This window comes from Panthera onca, chromosome B3 (assembly GCF_046562875.1).
Source record: "Panthera onca isolate mPanOnc1 chromosome B3, mPanOnc1 haplotype 2, whole genome shotgun sequence".
Taxonomy (NCBI): Eukaryota; Metazoa; Chordata; class Mammalia; order Carnivora; family Felidae; genus Panthera; species Panthera onca.
Window position 1 is genome coordinate 68,905,051 of NC_138344.1, and position 20,801 is coordinate 68,925,851.

Consider the following 20,801-nt stretch of genomic DNA (forward strand, 5'->3'; position numbering starts at 1 on the left):
AAGACCCTCACAAAGCCTCCCAGCCCCCAGAAGCGAGGAAAACAGGACTGGGCAAGTGAGGTCCCTTCTGTGAGGGATTGTCTTCATTTTTTGTACAGTACCCCCACCTTGCAGTCAGCCTTGCCCATATGGGAAGACTGCTTTGAAAAGACTCAAAATCCCGGTGAGTAACTGGCAGATAGGGGCGGGACACCTTGCAGAACATAGTTGGCATTTGTCCCCCTGTTCCCATGTACATCCTGCAGGCAGCTTGGCCACAGCTCCCTAAGTGTTCAAAACAGACAATCTTTCAGTGAAGAAATTTGCTTTCTGTCTCTGAAACCAGATCTTTGCATCTTCTCTATATTTAATAAGCGGTCTATCCATAAACTGTTGTCAGGTATAATTACCACCATTTGATATTAATGGTACAACTTGGTCCAATTACTTTCCTAACCTATTTGGTAGAACATAGATATTTATATTGACTTAAAAGTGAACCACATATCTTGGCTTTTAAAAGATTCACTTGAATGATGCTGGCCTTGTAAAGACTAGGCAAAGTTTATCATCGCTTTGCTGGAGGCAAACTGAGAAGGCCCTTTGAATTGATGGGAGGAGGTAATTCATACCATACTGAGGGAAGCGCAGTGAGCCTGGATTACTCTTAAAGGCTTTCCAAATGTTGTCAGGCTGCTTTTGGACTGGCAACCTGTGCAAACATTTCCCAATTCATTGGGCAGATGCTGACTCCTATTTGTGAATAATGGGCAGGAAGAACAATGTGATGCATGGCTCCTTTTCTGGCTCCCCCTTCTCTCGCTGTGTGGCCTTAGGCAATTGCCTTTCTGTGTCTCCCTTGCTTCAGCTGCAAAATGAGGATGTTTGTATGTCCCTCCCTCCCTTCTAGGGAGGACCCCAGGAGATAATTTTTTAGATTGCTTAGTGGGATACTGTCATATGGTAAACATTCTGTAAGTGGAATCATTAGTTTCAGTGTTGGAAGGTTCTTTTGCCTTCTGCCAGTGACCTGGTGAGTAGAATTTATGTATGTTTTCTGAGACATCTGCTTAACCTAGCTAGACCTGCACTGTTTATCTAACACTGTCCTCATGGACACAGCTACTGATCCTATCCTGGCTCCTGGAAGGGCCATGCTGGCTCCTACCTCACCTGCTACCTCCTTACCTTCTCTTCTGCTGTCCCCAGGGCCTGCTATCACTTCCTCCTTTAGCCCTCCCAGTACTCCTCTGGGCAATCATTTCAGACTGGTTTCAGATGGAACTTGAGAAATTCTTCCCTAATGTGTTAGACTAAATGATTCTTGAGCGGATATTAGAATCACCAGAAAGGCTTAATAAAACAGACTGGTGATCTGGGGCTTCTAATTCAGTAGCTGTAGTGTGAGGCCCAGTAATTTTTACTTTTAGCAAGTTTCCAGGTAATACTGATGATGTTGGTCTAGGAATGAAATGAAAGAAAAGACACTAATTCCTATCAAATTCAGCTGTCTCACCTACCACCCCTCACAGAATGTTCATTTCTAGAAGGAACCGACCAATAGAGCTCTCTAAATAATTCGAAATTGAGTATGGACAAAGGAGGATTCAGATCAATTTCAGGGGATAGCAATGCAAAATCACGTGGAAAATTGGGTGTATAAGAATTAGAATTTTAAAACAATGATACGATTATCTCATCCTTCTGTAACCTTTGAGGAGAAAGTAAAGGTTTTCAGCCTTGTATCTATATAAGATCAGAGATATGAAAAAAACATATACTTGGGGGATGTAACCAAGTACAAAAGTAGGTAAAACTAAGATTAGTCCAGTGGTCATTGGCATATTAGCCAGGCACAGTCAGTAAGCCTTTGACTTTAAAAAGGGCATCATTGGGGCGCCTGGGTGGCTCAGTCGGTTGAGTGGCCGACTTCGGCTCAGGTCATGATCTCGTGGTCCATGAGTTCGAGCCCCGCGTCGGTCTCTGTGCTGACAGCTCAGAGCCTGGAGCCTGTTTCAGATTCTGTGTCTCCCTCTCTCTGACCCTCCCCTGTTCATGCTCTGTCTCTCCCTGTCTCAAAAATAAATAAAACGTTAAATAAATAAATAAATAAATAAAATAAAAAGGGCATCATTGGGGTACCTGGGTAGCTCATTTGGTTAGGCTACCAACTCTTGATTTTTCCTCAGGTCATGGTCTCGTGGTTCCTGAGTTTGAGCCCCACCACACTGGGCTTTGCACTGACAGTATGGAACCTGCTTGGGCTTGGGAGTCTCTGTGTCTCTCTCTCTGTCTCTGTCTCTCTCTCCCTCCCTCTCTCTCTTCCCTCCTCCCTCTCCCCTTCTGCCCCTCCTTGCCTCTCTCTCAAAATGAGTAAACTTAAAAGATAAACAGGCAAGTAGTAGGTAGGTAAAAAAGGCATCATTAAAGGGTATGCCCTGTGCAGCAGAAAGTTCAGCTCACTCCACTTTTTTTTTTAATGTTTATTTTTGAGAGAGAGAGTGTAAGCAGAGGAGAGGCAGAGAGAGAGGGAGATCCAGAATCTGAAGCAGGCTCCAGGGTCTGACCTGTATACACAGAGCCCAATGTGGGGCTCGAACTCAGAACAGTGAGATCATGACCTGAGCCAAAGTCAGACAGGAAACTGACTGAGCCACCTAGGTGCCCCACTCCTCTTTTGGTTTTCTGACCTGCTGGCTGGTGGGCCACTGCTTCCCAAGTATTCCACCTACGGCAAGATCTTTCAGCAAAGAATTCAATTTTCTGACTCTGAAACTAGATCCTCAGATCTTGTTTTTATTTCATAAACAACCTATCAATCTATGTTGATGTAACTACCATAATTTAACATTGGGGAACAACCACAAAAATTACTTTCCTAACCTATTTTATGGATATTATTTTATTACAGGCAACACTTCCACCAACTTCCAAAAAAACTGTTTGCAGTAGAAGCTTTAAATAAGCGTCTTCCTACCAACATTAAACACGGTTTTTCCATGGTTTAATAAAAGAGATGGTGACGTTTTCTAATGTAGAAATTCTAAACAGAAGGAGAAAGTATCTTTACCTGGTGTTCAGGTTACGCTGCCTGAGGCGAGCAAAGTGGAGAACATCACCCCTAGTTATTGTTTCAGTCCCTCCCAATATTCACTGCCTTGGGGTCATGGGTCTTTGGAAAGAATTGAGACATCCTGGAATCTGACCAGGAAATGAATGACCACATCCTTACCAACTTTTCATTAATCTCTGATAGCATTTCTTTGAATTGTTAATCCTGCCGAGCACATACTAATGCTGACTTTGCCAGCAACAACAGAAATAGCACATTTTCTCATACTGTGTCACAATGAGTATCATACCTTGAAATATCATTTACTTCATCACTACTTCAAGATCACAGTGGATATGAGACTGCCACTAGATCTTTTTGTCCAATAGGTTAATAAACAAGTACATGTTACTATATCACAGATTTCTTTTTTATGGTTTTTGATAACTAAATTTCAATATAATGGTTTCTGTATGTAATTTTCTATATTTTATGTTACGTATTCAAAATACTAATTTAAGCAGTAATCAGGTGGGTTTTAACAGACCGTCAGAGTGGTCCATGGCATTAAAACAGTTAAGACTCCCTGAGACAAAACTAAAGGAAAAGATGAGTGTTTAACTACCTTTTAAAACCTGCATGTCAAAAAAAAAATTTTTTTTGTAGGTAAAGTTAAAAGCTCACTAAAACCTGGGAAATATATTTAGAGAACATGTTACAAAGAGTTAATAGTCTAGGGATGTGCAAAATACTGATTAATTTTTTATTGTTTATTCAGTTTTGAGGGACAGTGATAGAGTGTGAGCACAGGAGGGGCAGAGAGAGAGGGAGATACAGAATCTGTAGCAGGCTTCAGGATCTGAGCTGTCAGCACAGAGCCTGATGCTGGGCTTAAACTCACAAACCGTGAGATCATGATCTGAGCCAAAGTCAGCGGCTTACCGGACTAAGCCACCCAGACACCTCCTGATTAATTTTTAAAAAGAAAATTACCCAACAGAAAAAGGGAGAAAGAACATGAATGGGAAATTTATAAAATACTGCAATGAAAATGGTTCTTATGTGTGGAAAAACAAAATTCAACCTCACCAATTAAATGCAAATTAAAGCAACAGGGATGTGACATTTTTTACCCATTAAATTGGAAAATATTTGAAAATGTGTTAACTCTCATTACTGTAATGGAGATGGCAAAGTAATACACACTCTTGAATAAATTTGGTTAAAATGCAAATTGTTGTAAGCCTTCTGGAGGGTGATTTGGCAATTCCTATCGAAAGCCGTTAAAATGTGCAAACCTTTTGATCCAGTCATGTTGCTTCTAGGAGTTTATCCTAAAAAAAAAAAAAAAAAAAAAAAAAAGATCAGAGATGTGAACAAAAATTAGTTATAAGGAAATTCCAACAAACTTTATTTATTTATTTATAAGAACAAAAAAATGGAAACAATTTAAATATTTCTTAACATGTGATTAATTTTACACCAATTGCTATTCATCTTATGATGAAATGCAGTGTACCTGTTAACAATCAATAAAAAAAGAAAATGCTCAAGATAAATTGTTAAGTGGGAAATCTGACCTCAGAAATGTTTATCTAGAGTATGCATGCTCCCAGTCTATATACATAAAGCCTGGAAGTTATGAACTAAGTATCATTAAATATGGTTATCTTTGGGTAGTGGGATCACAGTAAGTTTTCTTTAGGTATTTCCAAATTTTGTGCAGTTAATAAATTACCATTATAATCAGAGAAAAGGTGAAAGCTACTTTTAAACATGGTCATCTTTACAAAAAAGTTTGAGGTAGATAAAATTTGCAAAGAATGTTAGGTGTCTAAGGCAGGATCTGAGTTCTTTGGCCAACACCGAGAACCACTTACCCATTCTTCTTTGTCCCTCAAAGATCAACATGCTTCTTAACTTTCAACTGGGAGAGAATTGCCCCTGCCCAGAAGAGATCCGAGAGGAGCTATATGACTTCCATGAGGACCTTCTCATTCACTGTGGTGAGCTTCTGAGATGAAAGCTTTATCAAAGACAAGTCTGTTCCCTATTCCTTCATTAGAAGCTAGTGGGGGTTGGGAAGACAGTTTTGTATTTAAAAGTGCGGTTGACCCTTTTTTAATATTATTTTTGCTTCCCTTCCCTTATGTTCATCTGTTTTGTATCTTAAATTCCACATGTGAGTGAAGTCATATGATGTTTGTCTTCCTCTGACTAATTTTGCTTAGCATAATGCCCTCTAGTTCCATCCGCGTTGTTGCAAATGGCAAGATTTCATTCTTTTTGATTGTTGAGTAATAGGGGTTTGAGCTATGTGAGTCCATTTGTAATGCGGGATTTTGTTTCCATAAATAGAGTGCAGTACTTGAAGTGTATTTTCTCTTCCTTATGATTTTCTTAATAATATTTTCTTTCTGTGGTTTAATTTATTATAAGAATATATGATACATATCACATTTAAAAATGCGTGTTAGTTGACTGTTTATGTTATCAGTAAGGCTTCCCATCAGGAGTATGCTATTCATAGTTAAGTTGTAGAGGGTCAGAGTTATATGTGGATTTTCTACTGTGTGGGTGAATGGTGCCCCTAACCCCTGCATTGTTCGAGGGTTAACTGTACAATTCTAACTGCTCAAGAAATGATTCTGCCTGGACTACTGGGGTCAGAGAAGATACAGAAAATAATTCTGGCATATATGCCATATCCATATATGGTGGAAACTCCTTCTACCAAGAAGAAATTTTGTTGAAATAGAAGAGAGTGAACAGGGTCTCTGAAGAAGGAAAATAACTGATAACTTGTGTAAACTTCACCCAGTTTACTTAGATGGTTGGACTCTGCTCCCAGGTGAACCAAGATTCTGATCTCCTTTGCTTCTTATCTTTTGCAGTGATATAAATATGATAACGTATGCCCTTAACAATTCTAAACCACAGTCCCTACTTTAATACATAACTATTTTAAATAACAATTGTAAGCCTGCAGTCCCTCCTTTGATACGTAACTGCTGATTTTAAATTGTTCTCAGCATTTGTGCTGCTTGTACATGGATGGATTGAATAATATATGGAAAATAAGTGGTATTTGCATAGGAAATGACTCAATGTTAACTCTTTCTAGATGCTTTAGAGCCCTTTTAGGGTACAGGTTAGAATAAGTTAAATTTAGGGGCAGCTGGGTAGCTCAGTCAATTAAAGCATCCAGCTAACTCTTGGTTTTGACTCAGGTCATAAACTCATGGTTCATGGGATTAAGCCCTGCATCAGTCTCCGTGCTGACAGCACAGAGCCAGCTTGTTCCTTCTCTCTCTCTCTCTCTCTCAAAATAAATAAATAAACTTCAAAAAAAAAAAAAAGAGTTGATTTTAGGGTTTGAAATTACTTGGTGTTTTTCTATGTAAGGAATTATCTTTTTAAAATACTTTCCAAAAAGACATCCTGTAGGTAAATAATTATGGGAGGCTGCCTATAGCATCTTGAGAAAGTTCCAGAAGGGTAGGAAGCAGAGATTTATGTTCTTTCAATCTTACGGTGGTTATTTTTATGTACTGTTCAAGATTTTCACTCTGTTCTGTGACTTGATAGGTGTTCCCCTGGAGGAGGAAGAAGAGGAGGAGGAAGACACATCCTGGGCTGGGAAACTCCGTGCCTTGGTGTATAAAATCAAAGGCCCTCCCAAGCCTGCGAAGGAACAGCCAACAGAAGAGGAAGAGAGATGCCCTAGTAAGTGACCATGCCTTTCAATCCTCCTGACACAGTGCTCTTCTTTGACATAATGAAGAGAATTGGCTTTCTGACAAATGCTGTGTAAGAGGTGGACTGTCTAAGCTTCAAAGGAGACATCTGGGCATTCTTTTATAATTGGTGGTGGTTACTGTGTATTTGGAGCTATGCTTTTCTAATTTAAAGACCTTACTTTCAGAGCCTTTTGAAACCTGAGGGATCTGTTACTTTGGCTCTGCTCTTGTCTGTCTGCTTAAAAATGCCTATAAACAGATTTCTGTTCTTTCTTTTAGGTTTCCATGGTCTCCGTCCTTCAATCATTTGCAATGTTTCCTTAGAATTGCAAATTGCCCCAGTGAGGAAAAATAATAATATGAGGGGAGTAAAGGAAATAGGATGTGGGCTTTGGGGGTTGTTTTTGGGGTTTTGGCAATGATTGTCATAATGTAGCATCCTAGAGGACTTTGACCTTCCATTTTTCAACAATCCCAAACCTTGTCCAAATTCATTTCTCTAAGCCTTACGGTAGATGTGACTCCTACCGTTGTGACTCATGTTGAAACAAGATTATAATTTGTTCTGTAGGGAAGTGTACTGTCCATAAACCATTAACGTTTTAAGAAGAAGACTGTGTATTATATATAATCAATATGCTCTTCCATCCAAAATTCTGCAAATATTTCATTTGTCTAAAGAAGAAGGAACTTCTGAGGTTTAACATAATTGCCTTTTATCTTGTTCCTATTCCTATCCATTTTAAGTTTATTTATTTATTTTGAGGGGGACAGAGAGCACAGGGGAGGGGCAGAGAGAGAATTCCAAGCAGGCTCTGTGCTGTCAGTGTAGAGCCCAATCCAGGGCTCAAACTCATGAACCATGAGATCATGACCTGAGCCAAAATCAAGAGTTGGATGCTTAACCGACTGAGCCACCCAGGCATCCCTATTCTTAACCATTTTAAAACATGCTTTCAAATCATAGACTAGAGCAATAGACTGTCAAGCTGTGATTGGTTTATCTGAGAACTCTACTTTGGGGTTCATACATCTTATTGCCCTTTCTATTGACCTTTCATCTTTGTCAGAATATCTCTGAAGGGAAAGAATCCTCACCATTTTTTCAGCACAAGTGTTAAAACCTCTGGAAAAGAGTATAGGATACTTGGCAGTCATACTGCCAACCCTTAATCAGTGCTCTCCATCACCATATTTCTATGGGTGGGACTTTGATAAGGGCATGCCAGCAGGATTCTAAAAGCACAAAAATGAGTTTAGATTCCCTTTGTGGTTACTGCCAAAGCAGAACTAAAAATAGGCTGAGCTGACCCATATTACCTGCTGTGAGTCTATTTTGGAAGCGGATGCTTCTAATATAATGTGTCACCACTAGGGGTCCCACAAGGTGACCATTTCATGTGAGGTAAGTGGAGTCAGTCAGATGAAATCACTTGGCTGTGTGAAGTCTCCCTAACTCTAAGAATGGTGTCCAGGCTCCACAGATTGCTACCTCGGGACTCAGGCTGGAAGACCATATTCTGCCTGTTCTGATAGAATGTGCAAACAAGGTCGCTCCAGTGTGAGAGTTCACGTCTTCTCCTCATGCTGCTTCCCTTCCAGAAGGAGAGTTGTGAGGGGCTCGCATATTGTGTCCTAAGTGTCCTATCCTGGATTTCGAGAAATAGATATGAAGGTGGTCAAGCGTGTCTAGTTGTCACCATGTGGGTCCTCTTCCAAATGTTCCAGAGACATAAAGCCTCTCACACAGGCCTGACATATGAGGAGAAAATCTTGGGAATGGTTTAACTGCCACACCACTGAAATTGGAGACAGTGTTTCTGAATACATAGCCAGTTGCGATAAAAGGGTCAAAATACTTTCCAGTATTAGTAACTTTGTCCACGTTATTACGTGACTGTTCTTACCCTTACATTTGGTAAAATCCTGAAATTACAGAGAATAGCATGGGATAGGGAATTGACAATTCCTCAAGTACTTCACATGTTATTAGTTTATTACTGGAGTTTTTTTTTCATTCTTCTATTGTGTAGTTGATGAAAATAGGGCTCTGAAGAATGAAGGGATACTTGTTCATTCATTTACTCTTGCCACCACTCCCTGGTTCCAGAAAACTTTCCAGGTGACTGAATGTCACTGGCACAAGGTAACTGAGCTGAGTAAAGCCGTGGCTTGCTTCACGTTTTCTGGCTCCGGTTCCGTGCTCTTTCCATTGTCCCGTGAAGCCTCCGACATAGCTATGGCATACCCAATGGCTTTTTAAAGCCATCATCTTTTTATCTGGTTACTGCACCTGTGAGGTAACTCATGCTTGTGACCTAGCAGAAGTCAGAATTCTAACATGCCCAAGTTGACCAAGCCAAAGATCTGCACTCGGAGGGTTCAGGGTAGGTGGTACTCTTCCTCCTCTACGAGCGGTTGGTGTTGGCCAACTGACCTGCAGGAAAACCTCACTTTTTCTAGAAAAGAGGAATCAACAGGGTCCTGAGCTTCATGAGAATCCTGCTAGCTGGCTCAGAGTTCCAAGGATCTGCTTAAACTAACTCTAAGCCATATTGTTGATGAAAGCTGTTACAATCTTTATTAAAAGATCATATGATAATGAAGAAGTAAAAAAGACCCAACAGTAGCAGCCTGCCATACTAAGTCACATTTCTCTGGCATATCCTAATCCAGCAAATTCCCAAGAAAATCTTTTGCCTGTTCTGAGCCAGGGCTTCTCACACATGACAGTTTAAGCAAGGTTTCTTGAATATAAATGTGTTGCCACTGAGTTACTCCTCCAGAAGAGACCAACCCGCTGTTTCCGCTAAATTCTGAAATTAACAAAATGAAGATCACCTGTCACTTTCCTGCTCCAAGTTGGTGCGTTCCTCTCTCTCTCATTCACTGAATGCCTTCCCAAAGCATGGAGGTTTTTCCATTATCTTCTCTCTACAAAGAAAGCTGCTACTTGTGTCCACTCTTGCCCCATTACCAAACAGCCTAAGAACCCAAACCGAAATTCTCTCCTGCCTAAATGCTGCACCTTACTGAGTGCTGAGGAAGGGAAAATCCTACTGTTCACTACAAAAATAAGTCCTGGAGCCCAGCACAAATACGCAAAGTGAGATAATTCAGTGATAGATGCATCTGTGGCACTCAGGCAATATTTGTAAGCCTGTTCAGATTCTGTCCCACAAGCCTCTCCCCATGATGTACATGCACAGACACCTCCTCTGTGAAGTCTTTCTTTCAACCTCATCCTCCGTCCTTCTGCCCCAGCCATTCCATAGAACTTCTCACGGGGCCTGTATGACCTTCTGCCTTACGTGGAATGTCTGTGTCCCTGTTTGTTTTCTTCACCGGGTCTTTGTGCCACATTTAATTCATTGTCACAAATCTTTCCTTTCCGACCTCCAGTATATGTTAGTCATAGGCTCGTAAAGATGATGAAAATGAGGACCTTCTGAACGAAGGAGGAAATGGGTGTGGGCAGGAAACTCAATGTAATCATGAGTGTGGCTATGGTAGAATAAAAGTGCAGATAAAATACAGGAGGTGGCCAGAGGAGGAATTGGGAAAATGTCCATAAAGAACATAGATAAGTAGAGAAGATCAGGGACAGACATTTTTTAAAAGAATTTTTAAATGTTTGTTTGTTTTTGAGAGAGAGAGACGAGAGTGTGGACCAAGAAAGGGCAGAGAGAATGAGGGAGACACAGACTCCGAAGCAGGCTCCAGGCGCTAGCTGTCACCACAGAGCCCGACACGGGGCTCGAACCCACGAACCGTGAGGTTATGACCTGAGCCGAAGTCTAGTGCTTAACTGACTGAGCCACCCAGGTGCCCCAAGAAGGGACAGACATTTTTGATGAAAAGATCAGCTTCAGTGAAGGTCCCCACAAGAAAAGTTCAGGTCATATTCCAGGAGCAGCAACCAGTTGAGGTTGGTTGAATTCTAAAAGGAAAAGAATGGGGTAGAGGGTAGTAGAGTGGTGTTAGGACAGAGTGGCTTGAAAATCCAATCACTCAACTACAGTTAGCCTTAGAGTGTGACCTATCACTTGTATCCAGTTGCAGGGAGGGAGGGGTTAACATTTACATGGCACCCGCTGTGTCCTGAGCCTTGGGTGAAGCAGTTCTCTGTTACCTCATGTAATTCTCACAATAGGCAGTAGCTGAAGTAGATGATTTTATTCCTATTTTCTAATTGAAGAAACTGAAGAGTGAAGTTTCTTAATCTTCTTAAAACTGAAATTCCTTAATCCTAAGCAACTTTATAGGGTCACACAGTAGTTGCATAAAAGTTCAAACCATTGTCACCTGAGTCTAGTTGCCATCCATATTATTTATATAATAATATCCTGTGCCCCCCCCCCCGACCCCCCACCAGGCAGTGGCTATGAAAGGTCTTTGAGGACTAAATTATTCATTTACTCAACAGTAGTGAGGTACTTAGGAGCATAGGGCTCTAGACTTAGGCCACCTGGTCTTAAATTCTTGCTCTGCCACACAATCTCGATAAGACTGAGCATGTGATGGCCTCTCTGTGCCTCAGTTGTCTCATCTGTAAAACGGACACGGCACTAATACCTTACTTAGTTGACATGAAGATTAAATTAGTTAAAAATTCAAAGTATTTTTAAGTGTGACTGGCATAGAGTATGCACTTAATTTTAACTATATTTGGCATTAAAACGTTTGGGGATGCCTGGGTGGCCGGTCAGTTAAGCGTCTGACTCTTGATTTCAGCTCGGGTCATGATCTCACAGTTGGTGAGATCAAGCCCCACGTCGGGCTCTGTGCTTACAACACAGAGCCTGCTTGGGATTCTCTCTCTCTCCCTCTCTCTCTGCCCCTCCCCTGCTTCTGTGCTCACTAGCACACGCTCCCTCTCTCTCTCTCAAAAATAAATTTAAAAAATGGTAATCACTTACCATTTCTCAGGCACTGTATCACATACTAGTTAATTCTGCTTTAGCAGGATAGGAATCTAAAGGATTGCAGTGCAGGGTCACTGGAGGCATGGAGCCCATGAGATGTCATTGCAGTGCTCTAGATGAGAAGCTCCAAGGACTTGAATTAAGGATGGTGTGGTGGGTAGGATAATGGCCCCAACAGTGTCCCCATCCTAATTCCTGGAGCCTATGGATTAAATGGTAAAGGAAAATTTAGGGTGCAGACACAGTTAAGGCTGTTAATTAGCTGACCTTAAAATGAAGAAATCTCCTGGATTACTGGAGTAGACCTAAAATAATCACAAGGCATTGTGGTAGACACTTCACGTTAGCTCACCTGATTTACCCCTTGCAGCAAACAATTAGGCTCAGTGACAGCCAGGTTCCCATTTTGCATGTCAGGCAATGGAGAGCGAAGCAAAATAATTTGGACAAGGTTTCTACACCAAGTTAGAACTGGCCCAGACTGGGATTATGTTCCATGCCCAGGGCCCACACTCTTTCAGAGCACCATGTAGGGGTTCCTGGGACGGGGCCGTGGGGGTGGCAGGACAGGGGTGGGGAGCACAGACCTTGAGGACGTGTGGTCTATAGCTCACCTCATCCTCGGTCTATTCTCCAGACTGAATACACACAGGAACTGAAATAAAAATGATTCGATTGCTTTTCTAGAAGAGTCAAGACAGAGACCTCAGGGCCCCGAGCCCTTCGCTGTCCGGTTTCCGCCCCATCTTCGTGTCAGGGATTTCCTTCCCAAACACGTGAGCAGCCGCAGCTGTTCTCTGTGCTCTTCTCCCCGGCGTCGTCATTGGTCATTTAATCTCTGGAATGTTTTTGAGAAAGTGATTATGAGACTGGTTGACTGATTCCAAAAACAACAGGCTAATTATCTCCGTATGATGGATGAGACCCCAGGGGGCAGCAGAGATGGAGTGGCAGCAGCCAGCCGCGCCGCTCAAGCCCAGTGCGCTGGCGGCTGGCGGGGCGGCCTCGGGTGCCGACAGCGTGTCCGGCTGGCTGGGGAAACGGTCCTGGGGGTGCAGCACTTTGCTTCCACGCTTGTCTCCACTCTCCCCGATGGGAGGCTCTGGCCAAGGCAGAAAACCGTTGAGGAGGGAAATTTAGAAACGGGTTTAGCAGAAATATACATCAGCCATGTGGCCATCCACGCACAGCCTTCCCTGAGAGCCACGTTCAAGGGCAGCCAGGCCAGCCTGACTGGGGGGGATTGTGGGGTTCACACCAGTTGTGCCTAGAGGCACGAGGCGCTATCTCCAGTGCTGCTCGTCCCGTGCAGCACGCCCTGCCATGGCCGCCTCGGCGGACCCCCTAGTTACAGGAATCCTGTAACTAGTAGTTACAGGAATCCTGTAACTAGTAGTTACAGGAATCCTGTAACTAGTAGTTACAGGAATCCTGTAACTAGTAGTTACAGGAATCCTGTAACTAGTAGTTACAGGAATCCTGTAACTAGTAGTTACAGGTTTGTTTCTTGAATTGAACTCCTTCTTTGCCTAAAGAAGGGATAGAGTGAGGATCAGGCTAACATGGCCCTCACTGTGGGGGAAACTCGGTCCCTGCCACATCTGTCTTCTCTTACACAGTGGTTGTAAGGAATAAATGACGGGGCGCCTGGGTGGCTCAGTTCATTGAGTGTCTGGCTCTTGATTTCAGCTCGGGTCATGATTCCAGGGTGGTGGGATGGAGTCTGGTGTCAGGCTTGAGATTCTCTTTCTCCCTCTGTCCCTCCCCTGCTCATGCATGCCAAATCAATCAATCAATCAACCAACCAAATGTCTACCTTAACCAAAAAGGAATAAATGATAACTCAGGTACAGCATTTAGCACAGGGTCTGATGCACAGGAAGCTCTTAGTGAACATTGGCTATAATTTCTGTGCTAAGAACATGTTTTAGCAGGCAGCTTGAACTTGTACCCTATTCCCCTGCCAATAGAGAAGACAGGTGTACACATCCAAAAATTAAATACAGAGCTCGGATGAAGGGAGGCTGGGTGCCCTCACGGGTTGTCTGGGGCCGGCCTTGGACCATCGCACGCCGTTCGCTGGGTCTCTGGCAGTAGTGTCCTGATGAGTAAATGGGGAAAGGAGCAGCTCCAAGAACAGTGCTCCAGACTGTCTTTACAGGCTTCTCCCTTTCAGGTTTCCAGAAAGCCTCGTCTTGTCCTCCACGATCCCGGTAATACTCTCGTTCCAGTGAAACTAAGCAAAAGTGGCACTGACTGTACCTCCTGGGCCAGGGAGGCCCCAGGAAGGCACAGAGAAATTAGCGTGATGAATTTTCCAAGTCTCCTCAGAGTCCATGGGTTTAACTTTCTCCCTGACCTTCGCTGCTAATAAATAGTAGGTGTTTGGCCACTTTGTGAAGCAGACCAGACTTTCAGCCCAGAGGGAAGCTCTGGGGCACAGAGCACAGAGGGCATGAGACCTTCATATTCAGTCTTACCCACTAAATCAAGAGGGTGTTACTGTGCTCTCGGAGCCCTGACGGGGGAAAGGTGCTTTCTCTGTCAGCATTCAAGACAGCCGTCAAAAGAGCCATCAAGCTCCCACCGCTCATCTCCCCCATGTGAGTGATTCATGGTATATGGTGATGCCTCGGCCCCTGGCCATTTGCTATGGTCAGTGACCGCTGGATTTTAAGATTTTGTTTTATTTCTTTGATCTCCAGTTTTATTATTAATAAAAGCAAGCTGGGTGACATCCTGATATGACAGGTGGGCACTAGAAGATGGGGGTAAAATTCTTGGTGCTCATTGCTTTAACCCAGTGAACCCGGTAAAATTTGCCATTTTAATAAATTAGTACAACCCTTTCCAATAGCTCAACAGGTCAGGTAAACATAGAGTTCTAGAGTATTAAGCCACCTGTGACTTGGTAGAAATGCATAGGGATGCAGAGAGGTAAAGTGACTTGACCAAGGTAACACAGCCAGAGCCGGAACAAAGAAGCCAGCACTCTTGTCACTACATCAGCTGTCCGTTCATTTCCTTCAGCATGAACTTTCTTTTGTTAACTTGATTTTATTGGTGAAGAGATCAAAGCTCTGGGAATGTGAATAATCTTCCTAGCTCAGCATCAGCTACAAAAAGACCCAAAGCTTTATGATTTTATTTATTTCTGAATCCACATCATTGTTTAAAAGAGCATCTAGGCAGTATAATATAAATTTAAAGCAGTAATAAGGATAGGTATTTTTCCGGATTTTGTGAAGCTATAGAAAGTAAGCAGCTCTCAGCCAGAAAAGTAGATGAGTTTAGATTCCAGCAGCCGAGGTTTGGATCCCAGCTCTGTCATTTACTAAGTGTGATGTTGGGCCAGTTTCTAAACCTCCATATGTTTCCATTTCCTTGTCTGCAAAATGAGAATAATGATGTCCCTACCTCATGGGGGCAGGGAGATAAGGATTCCGTGAAATACCGCTCAGTGTAATGTCCCAGTACTTAGAGGTTGGTATGCCTCCCAGCTTCTGAAGCGGATATACAAAGTGTGAGTCCTAAGAACTTGGTCTCCACATTTATTATTTCAGATGTTTGCAGCAAAACAGAACAGAAAATCCAACTCCGGTAGAGTAGCTGGTAAAAGACTTCCTGGACTGGTGTACCTGGAAGGTAGAGATGGAGCCAGCCAGCGGGTTGAGTGAAACCCGTGGCTTTGCTCCTTCTTCCCACAGCTGCTCCTGTTTTAGCTCTGCCCTCGGGCTGGCAGCAGGGTGGGGGCTGCAACTCTCGGCCTCATATCCATGTGCCTCAGTGTCCAAGGGCAAAGCAAGACCATTTCTCCTGCCCAGGTATTGGAAGCAAGGATTCTGAGATTACCTTTGATTGGAGAACTTGGTCGCAGGCCAGCTTACGAACCATTGAGCATGACCTAGAAAATAAAATGTGCTGGATGATGGATGTCAGCAGAGCCTACCTGTGGAGTGGGATTGGGTCAGTGTTCATGGGCCCTAAGAGGGAGAGGCAGATAGCTATGCAAAATCAAGTTCTGTTAAGAAGAAAGAAGGAGATGGGGTGCCTGGGTGGCTCAGTCGGTTAAGCATCCGACTTCTGCTCAAGTCATAATCTCACGATTCATGGGTTCCAGCCCCACATCGGGCTCTGTGCTGACAGCTGGGAGCCTAGAGCCTGCTTCAGATTCTGTGTCTCCCTCTCTCTCTCTCTGCCTGCCCCCCCGCTCACGCTCTCTCTCTCTCTCTCTCTGCCCCTCTCTCATGTGCTGTCTCTCTTTAAAAATAAACGTTAAAAAAAATTTTTTTTAAAGAAAGGAGCAAATGGATTCTTGATACATGGTTAGGAATATTCATGATGCTATGATGGCTGTCATCTTCCATTACTCAGTGGTTAGTGCTGGAATGCAGGTGGTTCTAGCTCTTGACGTCCAGAGGGAGAGTAGAGGCCACAAAGCTGTGTTACAGGAACTAAGGAACGTGCCCTGTGCACTCTGTGTATATTATCTGATGGGCCATAGCAGTTGTGCAATTGGTGCTTTCTGCATTTTTTTTTTTAACGTTTATTTATTTTTGAGACAGAGAGAGACAGAGCATGAATGGGGGAGGGTCAGAGAGAGGGAGACACAGAATCTGAAACAGGCTCCGGGCTCTGAGCTGTCAGCACAGGGGCCCGACGCGGGGCTCGAACTCACGTACCGCGAGATTGTGACCTGAGCCGAAGTCGGCGCTCAACCGACTGAGCCACCCAGGCGCCCCTGGTGCTTTCTGCATTTAATGTTGTTCTGGTTTGACGCAAGCTCTGGGCAAGACCCAGGCAGACCTCAAGGTGTTGGTAGCCCTGTCACTCTGGTTCCCTCAGCAAAAACAGAACTGGATCTCTCTCAGGACCCAGCTTCTGTGAGCTCTTCTGTAGCAGCTTGGTCACTGAGCCTCTCCAGTCTGATCTGGAGAGCTTCGAGTATTCTCAACCAGGACTTTGTACCAGTGGGAGTATATTAGTTCTCTAATATACGGCAATGAATTACCGTGAACTTAATGGCTTCACACAATCCGAATTTATTATCACGCAGTTCCGGAGGTCACGAGTCTAAAATGGGTTAGTAGTATCGCATTCCTTCTGGATGCTCTAGGAGAAGATTCATTTCTTGAATTTGCCATATCGCAAAGGCTACCTGCATTGACTAGTGGCTCTTTCCAGCAATGGTACCAGTGCAATCTCTTCTGTCATCACAGCTCCTTCTAGGAATTTGACCCTCCTGCCTCCTTCTTGGAAGAACCCTTGTGATTATCCTGAGCCCACCTGAGTAATAATTCAGGATAATCTCCCCATCTCAAGGCCCTTAATTTAATCACAAACGCAAAGTGCCTTTTGCCATCTAAGGTAATATATTCACAGGTTCTGAGAATTAGGAGGTGAACGTTTTGGGGAGGTCATTCTTCAGCCCACCACAGGGGAAGAAAGCAGAGGTCAAAATACACGCATTCTTTATGCTTGGAAATGATCTACCACCTGTTAATGCCTCCAGAGCATTTACAGCATAGCACAAGCTGACTTTTAATCACCTAGAATTTAAAAATAAGTGCACGTAATTTAGATTCACATAATTATTTTTCTTTTCCCATTGTAAGCACGAGTATTATAAATTGCTTTCTAAGTTGAAACTAAGTACAGTGCAATTGTGTTTGCTCCCTCTTGTCAACATAATTGGAAGATTTTTTCTTCCAAACTGACCCAGATGGAAAAACACACTCACAGAAATGTAACACCAGCTTAGGTTTGGGATCCGTAAGCTTCAGGGATTTGCTTTGCCAGTGGCCAACATCTGCTCTTTGATAATAAGCATGTATTTCAGGACACGATGGCCACTTGGACTGTGATCTAAATTTAGAGATGAAAAGGAAAGATTCTTTCCAGACCTCAGTAGCCTAAAAACTTAAACCTGTACCATGAGAATAGATGATCTTTTTCTCATTGGAATTGGAATTGCAATTGTGAAGCTGGTAATTTGATCATTTAGAGAAGCGTTTCGCCAAATATAGTGGGTAACTCTGGGGAACCTTCTTGTAAGAATCACAGAACGTAGGCTTGGGGTTTGAGGATCAATAGTAGGTTACAGAATGACAAGTGGAGACCAGTAAACAACCTAACAATAAATCATAGCTGAGCCTCTGCACTGATGTACTAAGACTAGCTCTAACTTAAGGCCACTTGTAATCCTTTTTTCTTGTAAGTAATGTCTGGCTAGTCCAGAAATCAAGTAGCAGAGTAGCTATTTTTCTTTGAAAGTGTCTTTCAGGCATCAAGTTTCCCCTAAACAATACAGTACCTTAGAAATATTTCATTTTTGAGTTAGCCTAAACAATTATTTAAAATGCAGTTTCTAGATTGTGTATCTGATATAATTGCCTAACTGTGACTATCCCTAATTACACTAATTACAAAAGTGGGGCAAGTTAGAATGTTAATAATTTCTTAAATGAAGCCATTTATAATTATCAAGGGAACTATATGTACATGACTAGCTTCATTAAGACATTCTGTTTGGTAGGATTCACATCTCATCACAAAACAAATGTTTGGTTACACTTGTGTTTTCTTTTTGAAAAGAACACTGTAGCTGTTTAAAAACCTCATGAGCTTGGGGCGTCTCAGTGGCTCAGTCGGTTGAGTGTCTGACTCTTCGTTTTGGCTCAGATTATGACCCCGGAGTCATGGGATCATGCCCTATGTTAGGAGCCTGCTTAAGGTTCTCTTTCTCCTCTCTCTCTCTTCCTCCCTCCCTCTGCCCCTGTCTACCACTTGTTCTCTCTCGTGCGCTCGTGCTCTCTCGCGCTCTGTCTCTCTCTCTCTCTCTCTCTGAAATAAGAACAAAGAACCTCCTAAGCTAAACCATCTAGTGCATTTGACAAGGCCTTTTTGAAACAGGTAAGTCAGTGAATGAAAAATCCTAGAATGGTAGCAAAGACTGTGGAAGCAACTTTATTACATCTGGCGGGGGTTCTTTTTTTATTTTTTAAAGTAGGTTTCACACCCAGTGCAGAGTCCAACACAGGGCTTGAACTCACAACCCTGACATCAAGACCTGAGCTGAGATGAAGAGTCAGACATTTAGGGGCGCCTGGGTCGCTCAGTCAGGTAAGTGTCTGACTTTGGCTCAGGTCATGATCTCATGGTTTGTGAGTTCGAGCCCCACATCGGGTTCTGGGCTGACAGCTGAGAGCCTGGAGCCTGCTTCGGATTCTGTGTCTCCCTCTCTGTCCCTCTCCTGTTCATGCTCTGTCTCTCTCTCTCTCTCAAAAATAAATGAACATTAAAAAAAAAAAAAGACTCTTAACTGACTGAGCCACCCAGACACCCCTGTGGTAGGGGTTCTGAGTAGAGTTATGAGGCACATGTACTTGGGGGTGTGTGCATGTGTCAGGGAATAAAATGAGGCCGTACATAATAGCAAACAGTAGAGTTAACTTCCCCACTTCACCCTTACCTTTCTCCTGGAGTCTTTCCTCCTCAGGAGTCATGTTTCTTATGCATACTGAAATGTCTTTTTAGTTATTAAAGGCCAGCATTTCCAAAGATGAGCTTAGAAAAGCAGCAGAAATGAAATCAGTATTTAGTTGCAACTGCTGTTAATATATTTGTGGTTATGAAAGAGGTTTAAATATATCTCAAGCATTGACTCCCTTTGCTGTTTGAAGGTCCTACCAAATTTGTTGGCATTCCACCACTGATAGAAAAACATACAAGTATTTACTACAGGGACTACTTGTATGGATCAGCTCTTGAAAGACCGCATTCCAAAATAGCCATAGCCAAGGGTGGTGTCTTTCCCATCAGATCACTTCATGCATCCCTGGGAGGGGCCCTCTTTATGTTAGAACTCTTTCTTCCCTGCTTCTTTAGTCGTTGTGTAATGTGACCTCTTCAAGAAGTGGGAAGAGCTTTAGATGAAGGATCCATTGGGGAAAAAAGTAAGAGAGGAAGATCTGATCATGTTTTTAATTTCTTTTGAGTTTTTGTATTACTAGAGAAATTGTGGCTTTCTACGAATTGTCTGGTTTCCTAAATGTCTTGGACAATGCAGTTTTACCCATTATCTTGCCCGTTACTCCTCATTAAATGCCTCACACATGTATTTAGTTTCCCCAACTAAGAGACTTCCTGTAATCCCTGTGTCTCAAAATAGTTTCATACAGACTACTTACCTCAGTGTTGGGCACTTAACAGAAAACAGCGCTCAATTAGTTAGCTCGTTAGGAGTTGATACAATTGGAGTTAACTCCACTGCTAAGATGAGGACAGCAAGAACTTGCAAATGAGCCATGTCCTGAGGCCCAGGTACACAGTGACTCCAGAGCAGAGCTTTTTTTTTCTTTTTTCTTTTTTTCTTTTTTTTGAGAGAGAGAGAGTGAGTGAGCAGGAGAAGGGTGGAGAGAGGTGGGGAGACAGGATCCGAAGCAGACTCCATGCTGACAGCAGTTTTAAATTGTAACTCAGTAACATTGGTAGATATATTCCACATAAACTAAAGTTTTTTGAGGGATTTGATGATTTTTAAAGAGTGTAAAAGGGGTCTTGAGACCAGAAAGTTGGGAAAGCATTGATTTGTACAGAAGGGTCTATGTTGAGGTGATGGCCATGATCAGAAAGCAAAGCTTTCTGTCCAGTTATGATGGAGCCCTGTTCCATTAGGCTGTGTGATTGTAATCAAATATCTCAGGTCTGAACTGGGAAAGCGACAGCTTAGGAAGCCGTCCATATTTATTTCTGGATAGGAGGTAGATGAAATGTGAGAATAAGGTGAGTGAGACACCTCATACTGAGAAATAAATGAGGGTTAAGGAACCATTTGAATCTTGGCAGTTAGGAAGGATTCTGGCCATTGTTCCTCCATCACCGAGGGGCTCCCTGCCAGCCTGAAGGGCTCTAGGTGCTTCCCTCTTTATATCGATTTCGGTTCAAGATCCGTCATCTCCAGAGCAAGGAGTGGGGTGGGTGGCTTTCACATCGAGGCCACAGGGCCTTGGTTGGCCTTGGTAGCCAGGACAGTTGGGCACACAGAGAAATGGGCTGTAGGATAGGGAGGCATTTAATTCTTAGCCCCACATTAGCTGACCCTTC

The 20,801-nt window shown here is 43.0% G+C and overlaps 1 protein-coding gene across 1 annotated transcript in view; it reads left to right on the plus strand.

Moving 5' to 3' along the window:
- Nucleotides 1-20,801, plus strand: part of RYR3 (ryanodine receptor 3) — a 524,410-nt gene that overhangs the window by 351,343 nt on the left and 152,266 nt on the right. Inside the window, exons 37-38 of the mRNA XM_081795893.1 lie at nucleotides 4,935-5,037; nucleotides 6,620-6,757. Of these exons, the coding sequence (XP_081652019.1) occupies nucleotides 4,935-5,037; nucleotides 6,620-6,757 (241 nt within the window). The remainder of the gene's footprint in view (nucleotides 1-4,934; nucleotides 5,038-6,619; nucleotides 6,758-20,801) is intronic.